At 44.0% G+C, this 27130-nt stretch overlaps 1 protein-coding gene across 1 annotated transcript; it reads left to right on the top strand.

Moving 5' to 3' along the window:
* The first annotated feature begins 6202 nt into the window (after positions 1 to 6202).
* On the top strand, positions 6203 to 25285 carry nrgna (neurogranin (protein kinase C substrate, RC3) a). Its single transcript, XM_029690654.1, has 3 exons — positions 6203 to 6320; positions 17056 to 17202; positions 24490 to 25285. The coding sequence occupies exons 1-3, from the start codon at positions 6306 to 6308 to the stop codon at positions 24508 to 24510; spliced, it is 183 nt and encodes a 60-aa protein (XP_029546514.1). The 5' UTR covers positions 6203 to 6305; the 3' UTR covers positions 24511 to 25285.
* Positions 25286 to 27130: the final 1845 nt, after the last annotated feature.

Below are 27130 nucleotides of genomic sequence, written 5' to 3'. Positions count from 1 at the left end.
TGGCAAATACGCATACGCAGCTGTCGTTTTAAAACCTCCGCATTCTAGCATACATGGCACACACACACACATCTTTCGATCTAGATGTTTTGAAGTGGGTTTTTCTGTAAATTATATGATTGAATGTTTCTTTAAGCCTGCAGCTAGTTACTTGAAATGAGACATACAGTATAATCATGCCAAAACATGACTCAAAAATGTAATTAATTGGCAGATAGCTAATAAAACATGAATGTACATTTACAGTAGCTGGCTAGGCTAGTCAAACTGTAACATTAGCTAGCTTTCAATAAATTGGCTAAATAGTCAAAGGAATTCCCTCTTCATACGATCAAGACAATTCATACTGCATGCTGCATAAAAATATATTTATCTAATTTTAGTCTTTGGTAGCTAGCTATATATGTTCCTCCAACCTGTTCTCATAGTCTAGACGTAATATAGTAAATATAAATCTTTAACAGTCAAATGAGTGTGATATGTTACGTTTGGTATGGTTACATAAGACAGAAGGTTACTTAAATACAACATACAGCATTACTCTCAAAGACATGGGGCTGACTTAGGATAAGTTTAGCCTTTTTGATCTCATCACAATGGATAAGATTATATGGACAGGAGTGAACTATTCTTACTGAATCCTTGAACAGCACTCCTACTCTGAGATGCTTGATACCTATACCTCCCATGGTGTATTGGGTGATATCATATCACCGATATGACATCACTCTACACCCAAATGTAGATAACTAGAAGTGTCCTCAGAAATAACTTGTGGTTCAAACACATACATTGATGTTTCACTTTATCCAGATCTGACGTGTGTGCGTGCGTACATGTGTGTGTGTGTGTGTGTGTGTGTGTGTGTGAGAGAGAGAGAGGGGGAAAGAGAGAGATAGAGAGAGAGAGAGAAAGAGAGAGAATCAAACCATCCAATGTGTAATCTCACATGTGAACGTTATGCCTAGGCATCTGATGTAGGCTCTGTTGAAATTGGCAGGCAACAATGAAGGATTGTGTTCCTCAAGTGAGTATATTACCATAGAAACATGTAGAGTGATGTAGCACCTCATGAAGTGAAATCTTGACAATATTCGTTCACCAAAAGTTTTTGCAGCCACAAGCCATTTTACTTTCTAATGCAATAGGACTGTTTAATGGCTAACAAGAAATAGCATGTCCTTCATTGGTCCACTGTGAAGTATTTTCCCAACCCCTGGATACCACACACACACCTGGCTGGAGCACAGATTCTTGACTAGAATTATGATGCGTTCGTGGTAGCATCAACACTAAATCTGGAATCTTTACTTATGCACTTCTAGGCATGCGTGAGCAGCACAAAGTGATATTGTCTGTCTGCGTTCTCAAGAAAGAATGCTATATTTGGATGAACCTGTCACTTTTATATCATACAGTGTATATGATGTGTATGTTTGTTTTTTGAAAAGCGATTCAATAAAATATTTACACACAGAGTAGACACTGTAGCCTAACTATGCACAGAAAAGCTTTGGATATAACCTTTTTTTTTGCATAGGACCTGTATGACATAGAATTCCTGCAATGCAATTACGGTCAATATTTATTCCATTAAGTGAGAAGTTAAAGTGAACCTTTGCCCACTCAGACTCACCAAACTGCACTGTCTAAGGGCAGTGTGTGGTGATTGCTCTTAAAATAACACCACAGAAGAAGAGAAATGAAAGAGAGAGTGGAATCATATTATCATAACACCCCAGGGCAGAGAAGTTAGTGGAGGAACATGGGGGCTGAAGTTATTTATGATGAACATCATCCAGAGAATGGAAAGATCCCATGGGAAACAAGGTTTTCACTTCTAGTGTACTGTGGTACTGTTCTGCCTAAACAAAGTATGAAATGTTAGATACAGTATGATATAAGTATGATGAAGGCAAAAAAAAACGTTATTTATGATTATCCATTATCATGTTTTTTTTTTTATCAGCAAAATGCCCTGCATTGTGTAGGCTCACAAAAGAATAATATGATGCCTAAAGATCAGGTGAATAAAGGGCACTATTTCAAATGTGCAGTACTTTCCCTACATATTGTCACGCCCTGGCCATAGAGAGGGTTTTATTCTCTATTTTGGTTAGGCCAGGGTGTGACTAGGGTGGGCATTCTATGTCCTTTTTTCTATGTTTTGTGTATTTCTTTGTTTTGGCCGGGTATGGTTCTCAATCAGGGACAGCTGTATATCGTTGTCTCTGATTGGGAGCCATACTTAGGCAGCCTGTTTTCCTTTGGGTTTTGTGGGTGGTTACTTTCTGTTTAGTTGATGTTCCTGACAGAAGTGTTTGGCTGTCGTTCGTTTTCTTGTTTTGTTTAAAGTGTTCTATTAAAAGTATATGATGAGCACTCAACATGCTGCGCCTTTGTCTACTCCCTTCGACGGTCGTTACACATATTGTGTTCATCAATTTGTTTTCTGTAATAAATTGAGAGTTAAGAGAAGTTATAGGCCTACCTAATGTTGACATGTACAGTGCATTCGGAAAGTATTCAGACCCCTTCACTTTTTCCACATTTTGTTACATTACATCATTATTCTAAAATGGATTTAAAAAAAAAATTGGCTCATCAATCTACACATCATACCCCATAATAAAAAACAGAAATACCATATTTATATAAATATTCAGACCCTTTGCTATGAGACTCGTAATTGAGCTCAGGTACATCCTGTTTCCGTTGATCATCCTTGAGATGCTTCTACAACTTGATTGGAGTCCACCTGTGGTAAATTCAATTGATTTGACATGATTTGGAAAGGCACACAACTGTCTATATATGGTCCCACAGTTGACAGTACATGTCAGAGCAAAAACCAAGCCATGAGGTCGAAAGAATTGTCCGTAGAGCTCCGAGACAGGATGGTGTAGAGCCACAGATCTGGGGAAGGGTACCAAAAAAATGTCTGCAGCATTGAAGGTCCACAAGAACACAGTGGCCTCCATCATTCTTAAATGGAAGAAGTTTGGAACCACCAAGACTCTTTCTAGAGCTGGCTGCCCGGCCAAACTGAGCAATCGGGGGGAGAAGGGCCTTGGTCAGGGAGGTGACTAAGAACCCGATGGTCACTCTGACAGATCTCCAGAGTTCCTCCAGAGGGACGACCATCTCTGCAGCAGCACTCCACCAATCAGGCCTTTATGGTAGAGCGGCCAAATGGAAGTCACTCCTCAGTAAAACATGACAGCCTGCTTGGAGTTTGCCAAAATGCACCTAAAGGACACTCAGACCATGAGAAACAAGATTATCTGGTCTGATGAAACCAAGATTGAACTCTTTGGCCTGAGTGCCAAGCATCACGTCTGGAGGAAACCATCATGCTGTGGGGATGTTATTCAGCAGCAGGGCCTGGGAGACTAGTCAGGATCGAGGGAAAAATGAACAGAGCAAAGTACAGAGATTCTTGATGAAAACCTGCTCCAGACTGCTCAGGACCTCAGACTGTGTCACGTCCTGACCAGTAAAGGGGTCATTTTGTTATTGTAGTTGGTTAGGATGTGGCAGGGGTGTGTTTGTTTTGTGTGTTTCAGGTTTTTTTGGGGTTATGTTCTATGTTAATTTATTTCTATGTTTGTTCTAGTTCTTCTATTTCTAGGTTAAGTTTATTGGGTTGACCTTCAATTGGAGGCAGCTGTTCCTCGTTGCCTCTAATTGAAGGTCCTATTTAGTAGGGGTGTTTTTTTATGGGTTTTGTTGGTAGTTGTTCCATGTATAGCTGTGTGGTTTACAGGACTGTTTTTCGTCATTGTTTGTTATTTTTGTTAAGTGTTCACGTTTATTAAAATAAAAGAAGATGAGCACTGCACCCGTTGCGTTTTGGTCCACTTTTTACGACGCACCTGACAGAACTACCCACCAAGAAAGGACCAAGGAGCGGAGGAAGGAGCAGCAGAGGAACTATATGGAGTCATGGACCTGGGAGGAGATCCTGGATGGGGCAGAACCTTGGCACCAGGCTGGGGAGTACCGGTGCCCTAAGGAGGAGCTGGAGGCAGCTAAGGCAGAGCGGCGCCATTACGAGGCGTTATACGCAAGGATTGGCAAGTGCGAGAGGCAGCCCCGGTGCAAACGGTGAAAGCTCCTCAGTATGGCCAGGCTATGGTGAGCACTCAGCCAAGAAGGGTTGTGCAGGCCGTATGCTCCAGACCTCCAGTGCATCTCCAGGGTCCAGTTTACCCTGTCCTGCTCCTTGCACTAGCCTTGAGGTGCGTGTCACCAGTCTGGCGCCTCCAAAGCCAGCCCCACGCACCAGGCCTTTAGTGCGCTTGTTCAGTCCAGTACGTTCTGTTCCTGCTCCTCGCACTAGCCTTGAGGTGCGTGTCACCAGTCTCGCGCCTCCAAAGACAGCCCCACGCACCAGGCCTTTAGTGCGCTTGCCCAGTTCAGTACGTCCTGTTCCTGCTCCTCGCACTAGCCCTGTGGTGCGCGTCCCTAGTCTGGCGCCTCCAAAGCCAGCTCCACGCACCAGGCCTTTAGTGCGCAATCCCCGTCTAGAGCTTCCGGCGACAGTGCCCCGTCTAGAGCTTCCGGCGACAGTGCCCCGTCTAGAGCTTCCGGCCACAGTGCCCCGTCTAGAGCTTCCGGCGACAGTGCCCCGTCTAGAGCTTCCGGCGACAGTGCCCAGTCTATAGCTTCCGGCGATAGTGCCCCGTCCAGTGCTTCCGGTGACGTCCCACAGTCCGGAACCGACAGAGAAGGCCCACAGTCCGGGAACCGACAGAGACGGCCCACAGTCCGGGAACCGACAGAGACGGCCCACAGTCCGGAGCCGACAGAGACAGCCCACAGTCCGGAGCCGACAGAGACGGCCGCCAGTCCGGCGCCGCCAGAGTCGCCCCACAGCCCAGAGCCTTCAGCAGACAGATTAGGTTGGGGACTAGGGCCAGAACCAGAGCCACCTCCGTAGGGGGGTGTTTGGGGAAGGGGGGGTGTTTGCACAAGAACCGTCGGTTACGGTGGCCACCCTCCCTTCCCTCCCTTTAGTTTGGGTTTATTGTTTTGGTAATTTTTTGTTTCAGGTGCAGGGGGGGGGTACTGTCACGTCCTGACCAGTAAATGGGGTCATTTTGTTATTGTAGTTGGTCAGGACGTGGCAGGGGTGTGTTTGTTTTGTGTGTTTTTTTGGGGGGGTATGTTCTATATTAATATATTTCTATGTTTGTTCTAGTTGTTCTATTTCTATGTTTAGTTTATTGGGTTTACCTTCAATTGGAGGCAGCTGTTCCTTGTTGCCTCTAATTGAAGGTCCTATTTAGTAGGGGTGTTTTTCCATGGGTGTTGTGGGTAGTTGTTCCATGTATAGCTGTGTAGCCTTACAGGTCTGTTTTTTGTCGTTGTTTGTTATTTTTGTTAAGTGTTCATGTTTATTAAAATAAAAGAAGAAGATGAGCTCGCACCCGCTGCGTTTTGGTCCACTTTTTACGACGCACCTGACAGACTGGGGCGAATGTTCCACTTCCAACATGACAACGACACTAATCACACAGCCAAGACAACACAGGAGTGGCTTCGAGACAAGTCTCTGAATGTCCTTGAGTGGCCAAGCCAGAGCCCAGACTTGAAACCGATCGAACATCTCTGGAGAACCTTGAAAATAGCTGTGCAGCGATGCTCACCATCCAACCTGACAGATCTTGAGAAGATCTGCAGAGAAGAATGAGAAACTCAAATACAGGTGTTTCAAGCTTGTAGTGACATACCCAAGAAGACTCGAGACTGTAATCGCTGCCAAAGGTGCTTCAACAAAAAAATATAAGTGTTATATTTCAGTTTTTTACTTTTAAGAAATTAGCAAATCATTTCTAAAATCCTGTAAATGCTTTGTCATTATTAGGTATTGTGTGTTGATTGATGAGGGGAAAAACAATCAGTATGTATTATTATGAGGGAAAATTCATTCTACAATAGATATTTTCTGTTCATATGTGATATTCCCATCAATGCTTTTAATTACTCATAACCACAACTTTTTCTTACACTTTTGTAATGTTTTGTTTTGTGATCATAGGGCAGAGCAAGGATAACGCCAGAGGTCGTTCCTGCACAGCTAGCAGCTGATTGGAGAATGAATGTGCGTAAGCTAATGTATCCATTTGAATCACTTTCATTAGGGGACTTTTATTTTGATGGCGAACCGCAAATTTTACTATTGTGGCTAGCCTCACACAGGTACTGCCATACAGGAGTATAAGAGGCACGGGAGAGAAGCGCACGAACGGAGACGGGGATTGTTCATAAATATCAACCATTCTGTTTTCCATTCTCTCGCAATGGAATGTCTAAATGTAAGTATCGATCTAGGCTATTTTGTAAAAATTATGAAGTGCAAGCATTTAAAATGTTGAACTTTATTTCTTATGTTTTAGAATACTTTGTTAGATGTATTTCATAATGAAAATAACGGGAGACAAGTTGAAATAATTGATATAGTAGGCCTAAATAAATCTGATAAAACAACATTCAGGCATCCAGGCACAGTTTAGTCCAAGAAAATTGGCGTTCCAAAGTCGGTGCATTTTTGCACTCCAAAACAAAAGCTGACCTGTGACAACGCAAAATTGCACCACAAATGTGGATCCATTTAGAAACAATGATGAGACATTGTAGTTATTGGCTGGGTTAGCCTGCTAATCATGAAGGTGGGAGAGCAGCTGCAGGCTCAGACTGGCATTATGTGATTATTTTCATATCAAATGTGCATAGAACTGTTGAGAGACCTGTTTAACTACTCAGATGTATTTATTTTACATTCTGTTTTTGTACTGTTTTAGTCAACTGTGTTTTCAGCTGTATGTCATTTTCAATCCAATGTTCATTTGCTTGATAATTATTGGAAAGATAGGATGAGAAGTGACAACATTTGATAGGGGAAAATACCTTGTGGGTAGCTTATTGAGCTTTAGTATAATAAGCACAGGCGCATGCAAATCACTCATGAAAATCCAAGCTTACTCCAATGACTGGTTTGTGCGATAATGCAGATATGATGTTTAACTGTGTTATAATGCAGCGTAAGACTTGTCATAAGCATGTATCACACCTTATAATGTCTTATTATCATTGTATAATGATTCTGACTCAATTATTCTGACTAAGTTAAAATGTTATTTGTTGTTACCCGCAACAAGCAACCTGGTCTCAGAAAAAGATGTGTAATACAATACTTCTTCCAAGATGTTTAAGAAGGAACAACATCCAATTCGTATGCTATTGTATAACCGAATAAGACGTAAGACACTATATGTCCTATAATTTGGATATTGTACGTTCGCTATTCCATTTATAATATAACATAACGTACATCACACTAAATGGGGTGTCACAGATTTACGTACAGAATAATACGAATTGCCCTGAGACCACGTTGTACTCACTGAATTGTACTCTGTGAATCATTTTAGAATATGAGATCTTCAAAAACAATCCAAAATAAGCAACTTATTCTATTGGGACTTAGGCAAAGGGAGATAAATATATTCAGTAGGGTTGGAGGATTTCTTGCAACAACAAAAAAATCTGGTATGGATAGCACCAGTTGGTACGCTACAAAACTCATCCTTGCTGAACTGCGTGGGCTTGAAGGTTGTCTGTTTGTGGGAGGACCCTAGACTTTCGAGTTTTCGAGAAACAGCAATTATCTGTGTATAATTTGAAGACTTGCTACCGTGTGCTTGTGACTGAGTAGACAGATGGTAATTTGCATACTAACTCTTACCAGTCATTTGACCTGTATAGTTTGAAGATCCATATTGTCAGAGATGACTTGGACAATGATTGATAATTACATTAAAAGTGTATATATTGACAGAGCTTGGATTTTTTTAGCTAGAGTACATCATTTGTTGTGTTTCCGCCCGAGAGCATTCTATCGAAATATTGAAAAGAGCTGGGGTGACACTCAGCTTAAATATGCCCTCTTTAATCTCTTGTTTCCATTTATAGTATACTCTAAGAAATGTGTTTGTTAAGTGAACAATGAACAATGGTTCTTGGCAAATGTAACTGCCACCGATATATTTCAGTTATAACCACTAGTCAAATCCCTCTTTTGTCTTTGGTTTGGTTATGTGACCAGATAATTGAATTAACTCTAGTCTGGCAACTCGGGACAGTCTGGGCAGTCTGGCAACTCGGGACAGTCTGGGCAGTCTGGCAGCTCGGGACAGACTGCCCAGACTGTCCCGAGTTGCCAGACTGCCCAGACTGTCCCGAGTTGCCAGACTGCCCAGACTGTCCCGAGTTGCCAGACTGCCCAGACTGTCCCGAGTTGCCAGACTGCCCAGACTGTCCCGAGTTGCCAGACTAGACATAGAATAACTGAAAACCAAACAGTGCCCAAAAACCCCGGACTACTTAAACCAAATGACCCTTCACCAAAACACTCCACCCCGAACCACATAAAACGAATACCCTCTGCCATGCCCTGACCAAACTACAAAAACAATTAACCTTATACTGGCCAGGATGTGACAGTATGTATGAGCCCTTATCATGTTTAATTACGCAGTCACATGCTATGCCTTACTCAATATGGCTGATTATTCAGGATTATTGTGAAATAATGCTAAGACATAAGGGGTCATATGTGCTTATGTCAATAATGCATAATGCCTTATGCATTATTAATGCACCATAATTCATTATATAATTTGTCTTTAAGTAAAGTGTTAGAGGCCAATATCAAGAAAAGGAAACATTACCCACTAGAGTGGGCTTCTACACCCGCATTGCTTGTTGTTTGGGGTTTTAGGCTGGGTTTCTGTACAGCACTTTGTGATATCAGCTGATGTAAGAAGGGCTATATAAATACATTTGATTTGATTTAGAGTGGTCTACCGATTTGCCTCTGTAAAAGTCAGATAGTTTAGGCCACACTTCGTGTCTAACAAACCCTTGGTTTCCTCGGCTTAGTTATAGTACATGAAACTCACCCGAGGATGTTGCTTTCATTTCATTTCACTGAACTACCTTCATGTCAAGCAAGCCGCATTGTACGAGGAAGTCTTCTGGCCTCTGATTCCCTGACACTGAAACATCATCTGTGTCCAAAATGGCACCCTATTCCCTATATTGTGCACTACTTTTGACCAGGGCTCTGGTCAAAGTAGTGCACTATATAGGGAATATGATGCCATTTGGGACGTAGCCATCCCCTAACAGCCAAGAGGAAATAGACGTGCTGATGGAAACTGAAGACCCCATAGGACCTGGGTGGAGAGGCACAGACAGAGCACAGGAGGCTTGTGTGCTTATAAACAAAGCATGAGGGATTCTGTTCCTAAGCATATTCCTTAGAGTTGAACAATGTACTCTATGAGACAGTCTGTTTATCCTCTACGCAATGATATGACGGTACAGTGTTTCATGTCACTGTATGTTATTTGTATGGAATGATATATTTACATATTAGTATTTCCTTTTTTATATATCTTTTAGGGTATAGGTTATTAATATCGATTACATTATATTTACGTGTCCCGAATGATCACTACAAGTTGATAAGCAGGTATATGTGATAGCCTATCTACTGTTATACTATACCTGTCACGCCCTGATCTGTTTCACCTGTCCTTGTGCTTGTCTCCATCCGGATCGATGGACGGTTACGGGAACATAGGAGTCACTCACTCACTCACTCGCTCACTCACTCAAGGATCCCACATTACATCTGATGAACTCTGGAAGTCCCCGAGAGGATCCGAGGCTACCCGAGTTCCTCCAAGATCCTCCGAAAACTGCCGAGTTGCCTCTTCCCGAGCCGATGCAGCTCGGCAGGGCTAGGCTGCCTCCAGTTGAATGCGTACACAGACTGACCACCCAGAGTTGTCTGTATAGTGGTACTGTCGGTCATTATGTGTCTACCTGTACCTTCAAGAGACCCAGCTCATTCGTTGGAGTGAGTACTATGGTGGGTCTTAAAGATAATTGTTATTCTCCCCTTACTTGCCCCCCTCTTCATGCCACCCTGCTGTGGGGTGACCAGTCCAAGTCTCTCCAGGTACTCATTGACTCTGGGGCCGATGTGAGTCTCATGGACGTTACCCTGGCGTCCGAGCTGGGCATCCCCACTCAACCCCTCTTCATTCCCATGGGTGTTAGAGCGCTGGACGGGCACTCTATAGGCTGGGTCACCCACCAGACCTCCCCTGTCAACCTACAAGTGTTGGGGAACCACAGCGAGACGATCCAATTCCTGCTGGTTGAGTCTCCGCAGGTTCCCGTGGTATTGGGATTCTCTTGGCTCCAGCGACACAATCCCTCCATTGACTGTGCTACTGGTGCCACGTGGGCTGGAGCCCATCCTGCCACACTCATTACCTGAAGTCAGCTCTGCCTGTCCTGGGGGCTTGGAAATTGCTCCGCAGAGTAGCAAGACCTCCAGGAGGGGTTCAGTAAGGCCCAGGCCACTTCGCTTCCACAGCACTGACCGGTATCCAAGAAGGTCAAGCCTGAGGTGCTGGCACGCCGCTACAGTGCCACGGCTACTGGCCCAGAAGCCGAGACCTTTTCCCCCCCGCTCCAAGATCATTAGCCCCTCTGCTTTTCGTCCTCTGTTGCCCCGTACCCTCTGTATTTTTCCTACCTTTTCTGTGTCTAGAGTTAAAATCATGACTGACTGCCCCTAGTCTCCTGTTTCCAGGCCCACCCCTCTCCCTCGTCTCATCGACAGCAGCCCGGCGTACATGGTGAGACGCCTCCTGAAGGTTCGACCTCGGGGCAGGGGATTCCAGTACCTGGTTGACTGGGAGGGTTATGGCCTGGAGGAGAGGTGCTGGGTCTCCACTAGGGACATCCTGGACCCAGCCCTCATCACTGAGTTCCAGCGCCGGCACCCCGCTCAACCAGGTATGCGCCCAGGTAGGACACCAGGTGGTGTCCCTAGAGGGGTGGGTTACTGTCACGCCCTGATCTGTTTCACCTGTCCTTATGCTTGTCTCCACCCCCTTCCATGTTGCCCGTCTTCCCCATTATCCCCTGTGTATTTATACTTGTGTTTTCTGTTTCTGTTGCCAGTTCGTCTTGTTTGTTCAAGCCTACCAGCATTTTGTCTCAGCTCCTGTTTTTCCCTAGTCTCTCTTTTTCTCATCCTCCTGGTTTTTGACTTTTGCCTGTCCTGACCCTGTACCCGCCTGTCTGACCACTGCCTGTCTCTGACCCTGAGCCTGCCTGCCGTCCTGTACCTTTGCTCCACCTCTGGATTACCAACCTCTGCCTGACCTGAGCCTGCCTGCAGTCCTGTACCTTGGCCTCTGCTCTGGATTATTGACTCCTGCTTGCCTTGATCTGTCGTTTGCCTTCCCCTGTGGTTAAAATAAACATTGTTACTTCACAGAGTCTGCACTTGGGTTTCACCTTGATTCCTGATAATACCAAAACTATGTTCTAGCCCTTGTCATTCTGATGTCTTTTCTATTTTCTTTTCTATTTTAAGTAAATTCTGAGCACCATTTGTGTGCCACTTTCATTTGTATCAAAGTGTTTGGAAATTATACCTCATTACATGGAGTAGAATATTTGGTCCTCTTGACTCATAGCCGTACTTCTTGCCCAACTCTCCTTCATGCAGATCATACATATTCAAACTTTCGATAAATGGAACCATCATCAAACCATCTTATCAGAGCTAGATAGTAACTTAAACGTTTATCTGCTGTCTTTATAGATTACTACAGTAAGTTACAGCTGCCCTAGGCAGATACAGTTGCGGCCAAATATATTGGCACCCTTGCACTGTACTTAAATAATTCCCTATTTCTTCTAAAATAAGCTGGAATTCAAAAAAAATGTTTGTCTCTACACCTTGTTATTGGATTTTCAACATTGCAGAACCAATTTGATTTTTGTAAACTTAAATTTACAATTGTAACTTAGAACATAAAGACAAATGGCATGGACCAAATTATTGGTACCCTGGAGCTAGCTACTTGGATGCACAGCCTTTGGCAAAGATAACTGCCAACAAATACTTTTTCTAGCCATCAATGAGCTTGCTGCACCTTTCTACTGGCATTTTGTCCCACTCTTCAGCAGCAAACTTCTCTAATTCTTCAATGTTTGAGAGGTGCCCTCCACCAACTTCTGTTTTCAGCTCTCGCCATAGATTATGGATATCATTCAGATATGGACTCTTCGCTGTCCACTCCAGCATTTCATCATAAACCATTCCAGGGTGCTTTTGATCTTTGTTTGGGGTTGTCCTGCTGGAAGACCCACGACATTCTACAGAGTTTTTGGACACTGGATTGAACATTGCACTCTAAAACACCTTGACAATCTGCTTATTTCATGATGTCTTGCACACATTCAAGGCCCCCAGTACCAGAGACAGCAAAGCAACCCCTCTTTTCTTTCAATGCTTAATTTGGTCATTGGTAAACACAGGAATTTTATTTATTTAACTAGGCAAGTCAGTTAAGAACATATTCTTATTTACAATGACAGCCTACAGGTGAACAGTGGGTTAACTGCCTTGTTCAGGGGCAGAATGACAGATTTTTACCTTGTCAGCTCGGGGATTCAATCCAGCAACCTTTCAGTTACTGGCCCAACGCTCTAACCACTAGGCTACCTGCCGCCCCCGAGGAAGGTTGCTGTGAGGAAGACCCCACTGCTGAAGAAGACACAAGAAAGCGTGATTGAACTTCTCATGAACCCACCTAAACAAGCCTAAATCCTGGGGAAAATGTTCTGTGGACCAATGGAACAAAATTACAACTCTTTGGCAATACATATCAGCGCTGTGTTTAGTGACGACCAAATGAAAATGAAAAGAACACCCTCCCTACAATCAAAGATGGAGGAGCGTTGATAATGCTGTGGGGTTGCCCACAAGATGCATCTGAATTGAAGGTTGTGGGTATTCCAACAGGACAATGACCCCAAACACACATAAAAAAGCACCCAGGAATGGTTCGAGACTAGATGTTGGACTGTTCTGGAGTGACCAGCGAAGAGTCCAGATCTGAATTACATCCAAAACCTATGGCGCGATCTGAAAACAGCAGTTGGTGGAGGGCACCCCTCAAAACATTGAAGAATCAGAGCAGTTTGCTACTAAAAAGTTGGCCAAATTGCCAGTAGAAAGGTCCAGCAAGCGTATTGATGGTTACAAGAAGCGTTTGTTATCTTGGCCGTTGGCTGTGCAACCAAGTACTCGTTCCGGGGAGTCAATAATTTGTCTTTATGAAGAGTTTATTTAGGGATAGCCCCCTTTTTTTCAATTTTCCCCTAAAATGACATACCCGAATCTAACTGTCTGTAGCTCAGGCCCTGAAGCAAGGATATGCAAGGTTAACAGCAACATTTTGTGACAGATGCTCCCATAAAGCCAAGCTCATTGGCTATCTAGCTAGCTTTGTTTGACCCCGATTGGTGCTTATTCGACAAAGTTACAGTCAATCAAGTGAAGACCGCCCGCGTCATCGGCGTGCCATGAAGGCGTCGCTCTCTAACCAAATTTGGTGTCTTATAGCATATACTATACTCCTAATAATATAGTGAAGTCTGGTTACGTTCTAGGATCTCTGAATAAATTAATAAATACGAATGTGATTTGAATGGTTGAAACAACGTTTAGGGTTAGCTTCCTTTCTTTGCAAATTGAACGAGTGGAAATACAAAATCGACTGTGCATGCTATATGGACATTTTTAGGATATGAAAAGGGATTTTATCTAACAAAATGACACTTCATGTTATCTCTGGGACCCTTTGGATGATAAATCAGAGCAAGATTTCAGAATGTAAGTAAGTACACATTTTGTAATGTGGTCTGTGTGTAGCTTGTGTAGAGGAGTCAGGCGCAGGACAGCAAATAAACGTAATTTACTCAAAGATTGACAAATATAATACAATAAAGCGAGCCCACATAACTGACCGTATTACATACAAACAATTACTCACAAACAAACATGGGGGAACAGAGGGTTAAATAATGAACAAGTAATTGGTGAATTGAAACCAGGTGTGTAAGACAAAGACAAAACAAATGGAAAATGAAAAGTGGATTGGCGATGGCTAGAAGGCCGGTGACGTCGACCGCCGAACGCCAACCGAACAAGGAGAGGGACCGACTTCGGCGGAAGTCGTGACACATTTCACCTTCAGAGGTGAATTTATCAAACCTATCGCGGTGAAAAAAGTTTTTGTTGTTAGGAGCTCTCCTCAAACAATAGTGTGGCATTTTTTCGCAGTAATAGCTACTGTAAATTGGACAGTGCAGTTATATTAACAAGAATTTAAGCTATCAGCCGATATAAGACACTTATATTTACCGACATGTGTTGTTTCTCTAAAATCTGCGATTGTGACACACGGTGCAGCATGATTTACAACTGTCCCATTGATGGGACGCCTATCCCTAAGAAGTTTTTAAATTCTAAAACGCTATATATCCATTTTCAGAAATGTTTGTAAATTCGCTTTTGTTGTTTAAAAAAGTTATGAAAGAGATTGGTGTGTTTTTTCACTATTTAATCATGGCATGTGATTGTTCAATGACAGACATGTATTTGTTTAAAATCTATCACTTGATGGTTTCATTTCAGAGAGACAAATAATCATATTTTTTTGCTAAATGCTATATATCCGCCTCACCTAGTATTGCTAGGTTTTACGCAGTCAATTGTAATAAATAACAAAAAAAATGTGTAAAGAACTGTGCAAATGATACATTTGTGTCATCAATAGTAATATGAGATCTGTATGTAAAACATTTACATTTGACATTTTAATCATTTAGCAGATGCTCTTATCCAGAGCGATTTACAGTAAGTACCTTCATCTTAAGATAGCTAGGTGAGACAACCACATATCAGTCAAATATACAGGATACGAACATTCCATTCTAGCAAAACAATGTATATAAATATAGCGCTTTGCAAAAAAAACATATTTTCATAAACATCTAAAATCATTGAATTAAACATCTGAGAACAGTCATATTTTACACACATATTAAGGTACCCATAAGCAATCAGTTCTGATGGAAATATGTGAAACATTTGTGGATATCATGTTTTGGAATAAACTTCTTATTTGTAAAATAGGTTCTGCAATGTTGAAAATGCAATAACAAGGTGTGGTGACCAAAAGCGTTTTTTGGTTTTTGATTTCAACTTATTTGAGAAGAAATGGGGAATTACTTATTAAGAAAAGTGCAACAGTATGAATATACACTGCTCAAAAAAATAAAGGGAACACTAAAATAACACATCCTAGATCTGAATGAAAGAAATAATCTTATTAAATACATTTTCTTTACATAGTTGAATGTGCTGACAACAAAATCACACAAAAATAATCAATGGAAATCCAATTTATCAACCCATGGAGGTCTGGACACTACAGGCTGATCCAACTTTGATGTAATGTCCTTAAAACAAGTCAAAATGAGGCTCAGTTGTGTGTGTGGCCTCCACGTGCCTGTATGACCTCCCTACAATGCCTGGGCATGCTCCTGATGCGGTGGCGGATGGTCTCCTGAGGGATCTCCTCCTAGACCTGGACTAAAGCATCCGCCAACTCCTGGACAGTCTGTGGTGCAACGTGGCGTTGGTGGATGGAGCGAGACATGATGTCCCAGATGTGCTCAATTGGATTCAGGTCTGGGGAACGGGCGGGCCAGTCCATAGCATCAATGCCTTCCTCTTGCAGGAACTGCTGACACACTCCAGCCACATGAGGTCTAGCATTGTCTTGCATTAGGAGGAACCCAGGGCCAACCGCACCAGCATATTGTCTCACAAGGGGTCTGAGGATCTCATCTCGGTACCTAATGGCAGTCAGGCTACCACTGGCAAGCACATGGAGGGCTGTGCGGCCCCCCAAAGAAATGCCACCCCACACCATGACTGACCCACCGCCAAACCGGTCATGCTGGAGGATGTTGCAGGCAGCAGAACGTTCTCCACGGCGTCTCCAGACTCTGTCACGTCTGTCACATGTGCTCAGTGTGAACCTGCTTTCATCTGTGAAGAGCACAGGGCGCCAGTGGCGAATTTGCCAATCTTGGTGTTCTCTGGCAAATGCCAAACGTCCTGCACGGTGTTGGGCTGTAAGCACAACCCCCACCTGTGGACGTCGGGCCCTCATACCACCCTCATGGAGTCTGTTTCTGACCGTTTGAGCAGACACATGCACATTTGTGGCCTGCTGGAGGTCATTTTGCAGGGCTCTGGCAGTGCTCCTCCTGTTCCTCCTTGCACAAAGGCGGAGGTAGCGGTCCTGCTGCTGGGTTGTTGCCCTCCTACGGCTTCCTCCACGTCTCCTGATGTACTGGCCTGTCTCCTGGTAGCGCCTCCATGCTCTGGACACTACGCTGACAGACACAGCAAACCTTCTTGCCACAGCTCGCATTGATGTGCCATCCTGGATGAGCTGCACTACCTGAGCCACTTGTGTGGGTTGTAGACTCTGTCTTATGCTACCACTAGAGTGAAAGCACCGCCAGCATTCAAAAGTGACCAAAACATCAGCCAGGAAGCATAGGAACTGAGAAGTGGTCTGTGGTCACCACCTGCAGAACCACTCCTTTATTGGGGGTGTCTTGCTTATTGCCTATAATTTCCACCTGTTGTCTATTCCATTTGCACAACAGCATGTGAAATTTATTGTCAATCAGTGTTGCTTCCTAAGTGGACAGTTTGATTTCACAGAAGTGTGATTGACTTGGAGTTACATTGTGTTGTTTAAGTGTTCCCTTTATTTTTTTAGCAGTGTATTTTGCCACAACTGTATAGACAACTAGCTTTTTTATTGCCTGAGAATCTGTTACTCTATTCAGAATTACACGTTGCCTTCCATTTTATGGCTTGACAGCAACAAGTTGTCTAAAGCAGAGACAGACTGGCACCCAGGCTGGCTTTCAAATTGTACAACAGTCGATCAGTGAATGGGATGAGAACAGCTGATATTGGCCTTGTTGTTTAAATGAGAAAAAACATTGAATTGGAATTTCAGTTTACTGAATTGACTGAGTTGAAGTGGAACTGACCCCAACTGTGTTGTTTGTCCCTCTTAGGACGGGTGTCCCAAGACCCACGAGGAGGACATCATGGACATCCCCTTGGATGACCCCGAGGCCAACAAGGCTGCTGCCAAGATCCAGGCCAGCTTCCGTGGTCACATGACTCGCAAGAAAATGAAGGAAGACAAACCCAGGGAGGAGGTGAAAGCTTTAGCAGAATTAGTTTGGGAAAATGCTGGTAACTTTCCCAGAATTAACTGAATATTATGGAAACCCTGGGAATTCTGGGAAAGTTATCAGGATTTTGTAACCCTAATCAGAATCAGAAATAAAAACTGTAATTTCCATCAATGTTGACAGAAATGTATATGGGTGTAGTACAAGTTGTCGAAAGACAGCACAATAGCTGTAAGAGAGAGGGATAAGGTTAAGAACTTTGGTCTTAGGAGGGAAACTGAGGGTGTATTGAGCATCAATTTTGGCTCAACGGTTGTTCTTATAAGGAATGGAGCTTCTGTGGTTTAGGTGTGTATTTACTTTTGTTCTAAGAATTTAGGTGGTAGAGAAAATAGTCCTTAATCATTCAGTATCAAAATTGTGACTTAGGATACTAGGCGTATGTCACACGTCACTACTTCACAAGAGAGAAAGGGAAAGGGGGATACCTAGTCAGTTGTACAACTGAATGCATTCAACTGAAATGTGTCTTCCGCATTTAACCCAACTCCTCTGAATCAGGCACTTTTATGTCTAATCAAAATGTGTTTTTTGGCAGAAATGCCCTCTGGAACGTGTGAACGTTCATGTGCCTTAATAACAAACTTGTATGCCATCTGTAAATATGAATAAAATTGTTAAATTACGAGCCTAGATTGTTTAGCCACGGAAAAATACACGAACCTTCTTGCTAGCCATGGTTGGCTGAGATAATGGATGGGCTGGACATGGCGAGAGATGAGTTTGGATTGGTCTGCCATGTAGCACGCTTCTGTCTATAACATGAGTTGGTCAGTATGTGTAGGTAATCCTTTCTAACGCTGCAAAAGTGTTGTTCTCCACTTTCTGGAGGACCGAGTTTTGAAAAAATTGGAATGCCCAGTGGAATTAGAGTATGATACCTAAGGAGTTGGAGAAAATTCAGGCGTTTGATTGCAAATATGCAGAGGGAGTTGAAAAGAGAACGCACAGAAGACTGTTGTATAAAACACCTATCTCCGAATTACATCTTCAAACTAAGGGCAACCATGGCATCTGTGACAAAGAGGGAGAAGCATCCATCCATGTATATGGGTAAGATAGTCTAGCTAACTACATTTTCAGATATTATACGTTTCTAATTTTGTCCGAAAGTCGTTTGCATTTCAAGTTAAAGCGTACTGTTAGGTAGCTAGCTAATGCTAGCTGGCTGGCTCGCTAGCTAACGTTACTTGCATGATCTGTGTAGTAATATTATTCATATCTCAGAGCCGTTTGCATTGCTAGTTATAGCCTAAAGTTAGCTAGCTAGCAAACATTGAAGCTGGTTGGTTAGTTACCTGCAGATTCATGCAGGGTAGTAACATTATGAGTTGGGATTATGGTTCATTGTTTAGCTAGGTAGCTATATGTCTAAACAAAAGACTCTACTATGCCAGTAACAATTTCACTACACCTTCTGTATCTTGTGCATTCGACAAATCAACTTTGATTTTATTTTATATAGTATGTGTTTACCAGAAATGGTAATGTGAAGCACATGACCTGCACCAAAGTCAAGTTAGGATATAACGTTAGGCCAACGAGACAGTGTCCACATTCTAAAATTCTCCGGTATAATGCCCCGCTTTTATTTAATAACACTCACAACTGTAAGATATATTCTGTAATTTGCTTGCCATTAACTTGTAAATAATGATCTTGTTGTGAGTTTATTTTCCTGTAATAATGAAGACAAATGAGCTAAAGTGAAGAAGTTGTCAGCTATATGATACGGTAATTATTTGAACTGGCTAGCCATCTAACTTAACATTAGCTAGCTTGCTAACAAGCTAGAAATGAACCAAAACATTGTTTAAAAAGTTGTTTTTAGTTGCCTGGTTTGCTAGATTGACATACTGTATACTAAATTCATTTTTAAATGGCTGGATTTATTGGTGTTAAAATACACTAGTTATGGTATTTTGGACCACCAGGCTGGTGATGTCATGTAGCCTGTAGTGTTTGTGTTTATACCTTTTCATAATGACAATGACAAGTTTGATGTCTGGGGCTGTTTTTCATGCTTTGGACTAGGCCCCTTATTTCCAGTGATGGGAAATATTAACGCTACAGCGTACAATGCATTCTAGACAATTCTGTGCTTCCAACTTTGTGGCAGTAGTTTGGGAAAGGCCCTTTCTTGTTTCAGCATGACAACACCCCCGTGTACAAAGTGAGGTCCATACAGAAATGGTTTGTCGAGATTGGTCCGGAAGAACTTGAATGGCCTTCACAGAGCCCTGACCTCAACATCATTGAACAACTTTGGGATGAATTGAAACGCCGACTGCGAGCCAGGCCTGATAAGCCAACATCAGTGCACAACCTCACTACTGCTCTTGTGGCTGAATGGAAGCAAATCCCCGCAGCAATGTTCCAACATACAGTGGAAAGCCTTCCCAGAAGAGTGGAGGCTGTTATAGCAGCAATAGGGGGACCAACTCCATATTAATGCCCATCATTTTTGAATGAGATATTCAATGAGCAGGTGTCCACATGCTTTTGGTCATGTATTGAATCATAGTGCAGTGTCAGTACCAAAAATTGCAACATTTATACACAATGGCCATGGCCATGTTAGCTACTATTACTCTAAGCATTATTCTTACTCTTTCTATTACTATTACTTGTACTAGTGTGATACTCTCAACAGTGTTAAGTAAAGGGGTGTCATGCACCCATTATTTTAGAGGGGGCACAAAGTATGTGAAACTGCTTTTTCCTGCAATCTAGAGCCATAATCATTATATATGTCTATTTTTCTGCATCGGTTATCTAAGCATACCTCTGTTCAGTTGTAATTTTAATGAGGTTGTCATTCTGACTGTTGTAAATCACTCATCTCAATTTACTGCACTAACATGCCTAGGATATAGCTTCCAAATTACAACACGGTACATGGGATCATAACACACATCATCAATACAGGCACATACCAGTCACACTCTGATATGTTTCTGTCTTTGTGCTTGTCTCCACCCCCTCCAGGTGTCACCCATCTTCCCCATTACCCTCAGTGTATTTATACCTGTGTTCTGTGTTTGTCTGTTGCCAGTTCATTTTGTTTCGTGAAACCTACCAGTGGTTTTCCCCTTGCTCCTGTCTGTTCTAGTTCCTGTTTTCTAGTTTTTCCCAGTTTTGACAATTCTGCCTGCCCTGATCCTGAACCTGCCTGCCGTTCTACACCTTGCCACACCACCTGGATTATTGACCACTGCCTGCTCTGACCCTGAGACTGCCTGCCATTCTGGACCTTTTGCACCCTATCTGGATTACTGACCTCTGCCTGCCCTTGAACTGTTGTTTGCCTGCCCCTGTACTGGTAATAAACTTTTGTTACTTCGATACTGTCTGCATCTGGGTCTTACCTGAAATGTGATAGTACGAATTGGCCATGACTGACCCAGCAGATTCGGACCAGCTCTGCAACGTCATCTCCTCCCAAGGAGCCACCATTGGAAGGCACGAGGAGTTGCTTCGTGGTTTTACGGAAGGGTTCCAGACCTTGGCCAAACACCATGACCAAGCATTGAACACATTGCTGGAGCAATTCCGTGGTTTGTCTTTTAGGCAGCCTACCACAACAGTAACCTCCCAACCCCTCAGTAACCTGGCTGCTAGAAGCGCCGCCTCCCCGGTCACCCCGGTTTCCCGGGAACCCCGCTTACCTCCCCTGGAACGCTTCGATTGAGAGTCAGGCACCTGTAGGGCGTTTCTCGCTCAGTGTTCCCTCATCATTGAGCTGCAGCCCTCCTCCTTCCCGTTGGACCACTTTAAGATGGCGTACCTCATCACGCTGATGTCCAGGAGGGCTCTCGCCTGGGCTATGGCAGTATGGGAACAACAGTCGGCCGTATGCTTCAGTCTGGAGGAGTTCGTGGTAGAGGTAAAGAATGTTTTCGAGGCTCCATTGTCTGGGAGAGAGGCTGTCCGGAAGTTGCTTCGACTTGACTCCTGCAGTGTGGCAGACTATGCGGTGGATTTCTGCCTTTTGGCAGCTGGAACCCGGAAGCGCTGTTCAACATGTTCCTGCACGGAGTATCGGAAGAAGTAAAGGACGAGCTTGCAGCCCGGGAACTACCAACAGATCTCAACTCACTCATCGCCTTGACCATTCGAATCGATGGGCGACTACGTGAACGAAGGAAGGAGATTGGATTTCACTCGCCCGTCCAAGAATTCCACCTCACCTCCGAGGCATCCTGGAAGTCCCCGATGGCTCCGTTGCCGAGAGAACCCAAGGCTACCATAGTTCCCCCGAGAGTCTCCAAAGACTGCCGATTCACCTCTTCCTGAGCCTATGAAACTAGGCAGAGCTAGGTTGTTTCCAGCTGAACGGCTATACAGGCTTCACACTAAGAGTTGCCTGTATTGCGGGACTACTGGTCATTTCGTCTCCACCTGTCCACTAAAAGACCAGGCTCACCTGTAGGAGTTAGTACTCTGGTAGGCCATACAGAGAACTTTTCCTCTCCCCTTACTCACACCCCTTTTCATGCCATTTTGCTGTGGGGGAGTTGAAATATCTCTGGATAATCATTGACTGGGGCCGATGAGAGCTTTATGGATGCTACCCCGACTTCCGAGCTGGACATCCCCACTCAGCCCCTCTCCATTCCCATGGGCGTTAGAGCACTGGACGGGCGCTCTATAGACCGGGTCACCCACAATACCACCCCCATCAACATATGTGTGTCAGGGAACCACAGTGAGATGATGCTATTCCTGCACATTAAGTCTCCTCAGGTTCCCGTGGTATTGGGATTCTCCTGCCTCCTGCAACACAATCCCCTCATTGACTGGTCTGCTGGTGCCATCATGGGCTGGAGCCCGTTCTGCCATGCCCATTGCATGAAGTCAGCGCAGCCTGCCACAGGATGTCTTCCTGGGGGCTCAGAAGTTGCTCAGACCTCTCTGCCATTCCCGCGTTGTACCAGGACCTCCGGGAGGTGTTCAGTAAGGCCCAGGCCACTTCGCTACCGCCGCACCGACCATATGACTGCTGAATTGACTTTCTCAGAGGTACCACTCCGCCCCGGGGATGAATGTACTCTGTCGGGTCCGGAGAACGAGGCTTTGGAGACCTACATTGAGGACCCCCTAGCTGCAGGGTTCATCTGTCCGTCTGCCTCCCCCGCCAGCGACGGGTTCTTTGTGAAAAAGAAGGACAAAACCCTACACCCGTGCATTGACTACCGGGGTCTCAATGACAACACGGTGAAGAACCGCTACCCACTACCTCTCATCTCCTCGGTCTTCGAGCTGCTCCAGGTGGTCACCGTGTTCTCCAAGCTGGACCTACGGAATGCCTACCACCTTGTGCCGATACGGGAAGATGACGAGTGGAAGACTGCCTTCAACATGGCCAGTGGTCACTACGAGTATCTGGTCATGCCATTTGGTTTTACCAATGCCCCTGCTGTGTTCCAGGCTCTGGTTAATAATGTTTTCCGTGACATGTTGAACCGGTTCGTCTTCGTCTACCTCAATGACATCCTCGTCTTCTCCCACTCCATCCAAGAACACGTGCTCCACGTCTGACAGGTTCTCTAATGCCTCCTGGAGAACCAGCTTTTTGTAAAAGCAGAGAAGTGCAAATTCCATCACTCCATCATCCCTTTCTTTGTTACAACATAGCTGCAAGGAGTGTACAGCTGGATCCCGGGAAGGTGAGAGTGGTGGTGGATTGGCCCCAGCCTACATCCAGAGTACAGCTGCAACGTGCCTGGGATTCGCCAACTTTTATCACCGCTTTATCCGCGGCTAAGCACCCTGGCTTCCCCCCTGTCTGCACTCACCTCTCCCAAGGTTCTGTTCACGTGGTCCCCAGCTGCTGACCGGGCATTACAGGATCTCAAACACCGCTTCACCACAGCTCCCATCTTGGTTCATCCTGACCCGTCCCGCCAGTTCGTGGTGGAGGACGATGCTTCGGATTTCAGAGTGGGGGCTGTCCTGTCCCGGCGATCTGCCCTGGACCTCAAGTTACATCCCTGTGCCTTCTTCTCCCACTGCCTCAACACCACAGAGAGGAAATATGATGTGGGGAATCGTGAGCTTCTTGTGGTGAAGATGGCATTGGAGGAGTGAAGGCACTGGCTGGATGGGGCGAAACATCCGTTCATTGTGTGGACGAACCTCAATTCCACGCAAGCTAAGTGGGCCCTGCTGTTCACCCGGTTCAACTTCTCCCTCTCATACCAGCCGGGATCCAAGAATGTCAAGCCGGATGCGCTGTCACGGCGCTATAGCCCTACGGGTACAACCCCGGAACCTGAGACCATCCTTCCCACCTCGTGCCTGGCAACGGCAGGGGAATAGGGAAGCAGGTTTGTGAGGCGCAGTGTTCCCAGCCGAACCCCGGGTCTCCCCCTGTCTGATGGCAACACCGCCGTCCTGACTGTAGTGGATTGTTTTTCCAAAGCTGCCCACTTCATTCTTCTCCCCAAGCTACCCTCTGCCAAATCTACTGCGTGTGTTCCACAAGGAATCAGTAACCCAGCCAGCCTCCTATCACCCAATCCTCAGATGGGGAAAAAGCTTTCTGAGCGATGCAGACTTAATTGCATGTTGCTAGGCAATAATACAGATGGAATCCAGTTAATGTCATGAGAGTGCAAGATCTCCACTGAGTAATGAACGCTCACACCAGTCACATACTGTATATTTGAAGACGACGAGGAGTTTTGCACATACAATATTTTCTATAATTTAAGTTATAGCATCATGTCTGACAGTTTTTCATAATATTATTTACTTCATAACATTTGATAAGACACCATGATGGTTAGGTATAATAGAGTGGATATTTAGAATATATTTTCTTTGGACATCCTACACTTTTGGTGTCATAACGTCCTCTCCTCATAACTTTTAGCAATACAGATTTAAAGGTGCGCATCTAGGATTGACCTGTGTCATTCATGTTCAAAAAAGCTTTCTTTTTTTTGTTTCTAGCATTGTTTCTAGCTTTCTGTCTGTCTTTCTTTTGTTTGTTTGTTTCTTTTGTTTGTTTCTTTATTTTGTTGCTAAAGTCCTGGTGGTAATCTGCTCTCATCATCAAGTGAACCTTTTAAAAGCTGTCTTTTAGATCGCCATCATTATGAGTTTGATGAGTTTGACCCATTCATATCCTGCCATTACACCCTGTGATGCCGTGTGTGTGTGTGTGTGTGTGTGTGTGTGTGTGTGTGTGTGTGTGTGTGTGTGTGTGTGTGTGTGTGTGTGTGTGTGTGTGTGCATACTTTTCAGAAGCGACGGGAGCAGAAGTAGAGGAGAGAGAGAGGTTCCTGTACTGTGAGGTCACGGATCCTGGCAGAAACACACACGCTACTGCAATAACCTGTATTCATGAAGAGAAAAAATGTCACCGTACCACACAAATAGAACTAACTAGATGTAGGTTTGGTGTACCTGATCAGTGAACTCTCTCCTTCTCACTAACACACACACACTCACACACACTCTCTTGTTCACAAACACACTCCCCTTCCTCCACTAGTATCAGGGTAAATGTCTGTGACCCAAAATAATATTTCACGCCATTATTTTTTTTTTGTAAACAAAACAAGTGCACTCAAGTGAAAAGTATGTTTTGATGGATTTGAAGGATGAAGTGGGACTTTGCTCCTTCCAGAGCAAGTGTAATGGCAACGTGGACAGTTGATTTGGGAAATGTTTGTGCTCACTTAACTGGCTATATAATCATATACATTTTACAATAGAAAGGTACATTTCTTTGTGTGTTTTGTGTCACTCTAATAAAGTGAAATTGATTGAAGTAGAATTGATAGAACTGCTCAGTATGTGACATATTGATTTATGTTAATGTTTCGTTATTTATGGGGGGGATGACCCAATGGCACCATTTTCTTTGTACTTTTTTCTTGACTTTGTTTCTTTGATTGTCCCTGATATATATATATATATTAAAAGTAAAGTATCTACATGGCTCAGTAAAAACGGACAAGTGTGAAAGTCTGTGTGGTGTTTGGCTGGTTTGATTGCTGTGAAAAACAAATAAATAGAGGAATAACGATTGAAGCAAGTTTGTTACCTTGTTCTTGCCTTAGGCCCTAAACAGCTTGATTTCTTTCCTTGTGTTGTGGCTAATAAATCTTTTAAATCTAGCAAATTTGTCTCCCATGCAGAACTGTTGCTGGTTAAAAATGTGTACAGTGAAATGCACTCGCTATGTTCAGTCTTGCAGAATAACACATCAGAACACCTTTACACTGCATGTTGGGATTCATCTGTTTGGAAAGCTTTTAGGAGGATATAGCTCCTGCTGCAACAAAGGTATGTACGCCCGCCCACCCTTTTTTTCTCACTGTCTCTCTTTATCTCTATTTTCTCCTGTCTCTCTCTCTCACACATACATATAGACGCCCCCCCCCCCTCCCCAAACACACACATACTGTACGTACATCACAGGAGGTTGGTGGCACCTTTAATTGGGGAAGACGGGCTCATGGTAATGGCTGGTGCAGAATAGGTGGAACGGTATCAAATTCATCAAACACACATCCTCCCCTCAGCAACCTCCGCTGATGTACATGAGAACAGCAGTTTTAAGACCCACTCCCAAACACCTTGCACATTCCCTAAGCTAATGCACACTGTGTGCAACTTTATACCAGCAGCTCTCATGTTTTAATTACTATGCACAAATCACAATGGTAAAGGAGGACAAGGGAAACTGGAGCGTGTGGTAATTATCTTGTCCTGTTTTCTCTCCTGACAGTAGCTACCTCAGTTATATTTAACGCCAGCTAAAAGGGCAAAGGCAGAAGCACACTACCGATACAGGATTCATACGTTAGCCACATCAGCAACTGTTAAGTGAGACAGATCATTGCGGTGCTATTGGTTGCTATGTAGTTGTTGGAGTTGGTGGTTGATAGATGTCAAAAAAAGCCAAGTTGCTGTGTATTTTATTGCCATTTCTTTTGGGGTTGCCATCTCAGTCAAGAGGTGCTTGGCTGTACAAATTGTGACCTAGCTTTGCAACCGTTTCTTTGCTCATTCTCGAGGATAAGAACAGTTTGCTGGTGATTGCCTCAACTGTTTCCTTTTCTGAACTGAATCCCCCTCCACGAAATAGACACTGTAGTGTATGGCCACAGACTAAGCAGCACAACATATTCATTCAAATATCCTCATTACTAACTATAGCACATGTAGCCAGTTTTCCCATTTCAATTTGAACCCTCAACCTCAGGTACTGAGATAGCAAAGACACAGCAGCCCCAGCCATACAGCGTGGAGCCACACATCAGATATTTTTATGTTGCTCTTCTTGACGTTGAACCCTCCTGTGTAGACTTGCACTCGGGCCGCTCGAAGCCCAACGGCCGCCCACGTAGGCTCCCACTCACACTGCCATGGAGTGGGAATCAGCTCTGGGATGCTAATGCAGACTCGACTCACCGAGGTGAGAGTTATGAAAGATTCATTTTTCAGGGGGTTTCCAATAGCAACCCACCACAGCCACTGTTATTTTACTCCTCCTCTGGTCTTGTCGGTTTGAAACCCGCCACTTGGAGTTGTGGAGAACGAGTGAGTATAGCTCATGTTTAGTGAATTAACACACAGTTTAAAGAGAGTCATCGTAGCACAATTGCTGAGGTGTGGTCGGGCATATGAAGGATTTATGAAGGTTGAGGTGAGCATTGAGAGGAACAGGGGGGAATGAGTGGTTCAACCAAATGGCATCTTTACCATAGAGCCTTAAAATGTTTGACAGTAGCATTGAACAGTACAATAGATCCCAATGGATGTTTGTATTAAGCCTAATGAAAAAGTAAAGACGTTTGTCAAAGTTGATAAAGTGGGTTTTGAGCTAGGCCAGATGGTATCTGGGATAGTTTATAATGGTGTCCCCTCTCAGGCC

This window comes from Salmo trutta, chromosome 15 (genome assembly GCF_901001165.1).
Source record: "Salmo trutta chromosome 15, fSalTru1.1, whole genome shotgun sequence".
Classification (NCBI taxonomy): domain Eukaryota; kingdom Metazoa; phylum Chordata; class Actinopteri; order Salmoniformes; family Salmonidae; genus Salmo; species Salmo trutta.
Note: the sequence above shows the minus strand (reverse complement) of the source record. Positions and strands in the feature narration are given on the sequence as shown.

Excerpts from the sequence above, each read along its gene's own strand:
- nrgna (XM_029690654.1), top strand. Across the intron at positions 17,203-24,489 it reads AAGACAAACCCAGGGAGGAG|AAGCGACGGGAGCAGAAGTA; the intron begins GTGAAAGCTTTA and ends CATACTTTTCAG.